Genomic DNA, 2,500 nt, shown 5'->3' with positions numbered 1-2,500 from the left:
ATTGGTTTCTTCACACCGGGCCAACACTCTGTCAAGATTCTTCAGATATTCATCAAAAGAGTCACCCACAACACTGAAGTCATCCATGAACACCTCCAAAATGTCCTCCACCATGTCGGTAAATATGGCCATCATACACCGCTGGAATGTAGCCGGTGCATTACACAACCCAAATGGCATCCTAAAAAAGGCAAGAGTACCATACGGACAAGTGAAGGTGGTTTTCTCCTGATTTTCTGGAGCAATAAAAATCTGGTTGTACCCAAAATACCCATCCAAGAAACAGTAGAAGGCATGCCCAGCAAGTCTATCTAGCATCTGGTCAAGAAAAGGCCATGGAAAGTGATCCTTGCGGGTCACTTTATTCAACTTGCAATAGTCCATGAACACCCTCCATCCGGTGAAGTCCTGGTAGGAATCAACTCATTTGCGCATTGGTAACCATGGTCATACCACCCTTCTTCGGCACACATTACACCGGCGAAGTCCAAGAACTATCAGAGATGGGGTACACAACCCCGGCATCCAACCACATGATCACCTCCTTTTTCATAACCCCTTGTATCGCCTCGTTCAACCTCCTTTAATGTTCCATGGAGGGCTTTGCATCATCTTTGAGAATAATCTTGTGCATACAAAAGGCGGGCTTATTCCCCGAATATTAGCTAAAGTCCATCCAATTGCCTTCTTTCATTTTTGGAGCACCGCCGATGTTGCATCTACCTGCATGTTAGTAAGACAAGAGGAAAGAATAACTGGCAAAATTGAACTAGGGCCTAAGAATTCATACCTGAGGTGTGGAGGCAACGACTTCAACCCCAACACGGGAGGTTCCTCAATTGAGGGCTCTGTTGGTGGAGTCTTCCTATTCTCAAGATCCAAAGAGAGTTTCTGAGGCTCATAAGAGTAAGAGCCCATTCCATGTAAAGCATTAACACAATCCACCCGGCCTTCATCCTCATTTACATCAAGATTCAACAATACCACCTCTAGAGGGTCCTCCATATTGATCATTGCACTAGTATCATCAACTATTACTACTGTGACAAGATCTACGAAAGAGCACACTTTAGTACTGTTGGGATGATTCATTGACTTGCACACATTAAAGACAACTTTTTCATCACCCACCCGGAAGGTGAGTTCCCCTGCTTCCATATCAACTAAGGCATTCCCAGTTGCAAGGAAAGATTATCCCAATATGATTAGAACCTTATAATCTACCTCACAAACCAATATCACAAAATCAGTAGGCAAAATGAATTTGTCCACCCGAACAAGAACATCATCTACAATACCAAGCGGCCTTTTCATAGTTCTATTCGCCATTTGCAACCTCATTGTAGTCTCCCTCGGTTTCCCAATACCCAAAGTCTTGAAAACGGAGTAAGGTATCAAGTTGATACTTGCCCCCAAATCACATAGAGCTTTTGCAAAGTTTGCACTTCCAATGGTAAAAGCGTCGGGATCTTCTAGCTTCAGAGCCATGGAGTGCACTATTGCACTAACTTGGTGGGTAATCTTGATGGTCTCACAATCCATGGATCTTTTCTTTATCACCAAGTTTTTCATGAACTTGGCGTACCCCGGCATTTGTTCTAGAGCCTCCACCAAAGGCAAATTAATTGATAAGCTCTTCATCATGTCAATAAACTTCTTAAACTGGTTCTCATTTTTCTGCTTCGCAAGCCTTTGAGGATAAGGTGGAGGTAGCCTTAGCAAAGGAGCCTAGGCTTTAGGCATAACCATTTTCGGCATATCTATTACGTGTTCCCTAGACGAGTTCACGTCATTCTGAGTTTCCACCTCGTTATCTTGGATATCAATCCTCACTTACTCATTCACATTCTCATCAGTCACATTCTCAACCACCAAAGGGATATCATCCTCTTGCAAATCAACTTCATCACGCAAAATTTCTTTTTGTTTGGAGGCATTCACATTACCGCCTCGTCCACTTCTTGTAGTTACCGCCATTACATGCCTGACATTGTTCCCATCCTTCGGGTTGACTACTGTATCACTAGGTAGAGCCCCCTTAGGGAAAGTATTCAAGGATTGTGAGATTTGGCTTAATTGAACCTCGAAGTTTCTGATTGAAGTATTGTAAGATGCCAACGGGGCATCAGAGTCAGCATTCTTTTTCATCATCTGTTCAAACATCATTTTGATTCTCCCCATTTCATTATTGGATGAACTAGGACCTTGGGATAGAAATGGGGGTCGATTGTTTGGTTGTTGATACATCGGGGGCCTTTGAAAGCCTTTTCCCCAATTTCCTTGATTGCCATTATTCCAACCACCCTGATTGTTGTTTCCACCCTAGTTGTTGTTGTTGCTACTCCAATTACCTTGATTGTTCTGGTTATTATTCTGGTTTCCCCAAATTGAATTTTGGTTGTTGTTACCCTAATTACTATTCCCTTATTGTTGTTGATTTCCCCAATTGCCTTGGGATCCCCATTGTTGTTGTTGGTTAGAAGAATTGCCCCTTTGGCCC

The 2,500-nt window shown here is 43.0% G+C and overlaps 1 protein-coding gene across 1 annotated transcript; it reads right to left on the bottom strand.

Moving 5' to 3' along the window:
- Window positions 1–1,191: 1,191 nt before the first annotated feature.
- Window positions 1,192–2,181, bottom strand: LOC138877645 (uncharacterized). Its single transcript, XM_070157271.1, has 2 exons — window positions 1,838–2,181; window positions 1,192–1,690 (listed from the first exon to the last, which is right to left on the bottom strand). The coding sequence occupies exons 1-2, from the start codon at window positions 2,179–2,181 to the stop codon at window positions 1,192–1,194; spliced, it is 843 nt and encodes a 280-aa protein (XP_070013372.1).
- Between the last annotated feature and the right edge of the window lie 319 nt (window positions 2,182–2,500).

This window comes from Nicotiana sylvestris, chromosome 9, assembly GCF_000393655.2.
Source record: "Nicotiana sylvestris chromosome 9, ASM39365v2, whole genome shotgun sequence".
Classification (NCBI taxonomy): domain Eukaryota; kingdom Viridiplantae; phylum Streptophyta; class Magnoliopsida; order Solanales; family Solanaceae; genus Nicotiana; species Nicotiana sylvestris.
This window is presented reverse-complemented; position numbering and strand designations above follow the sequence as displayed.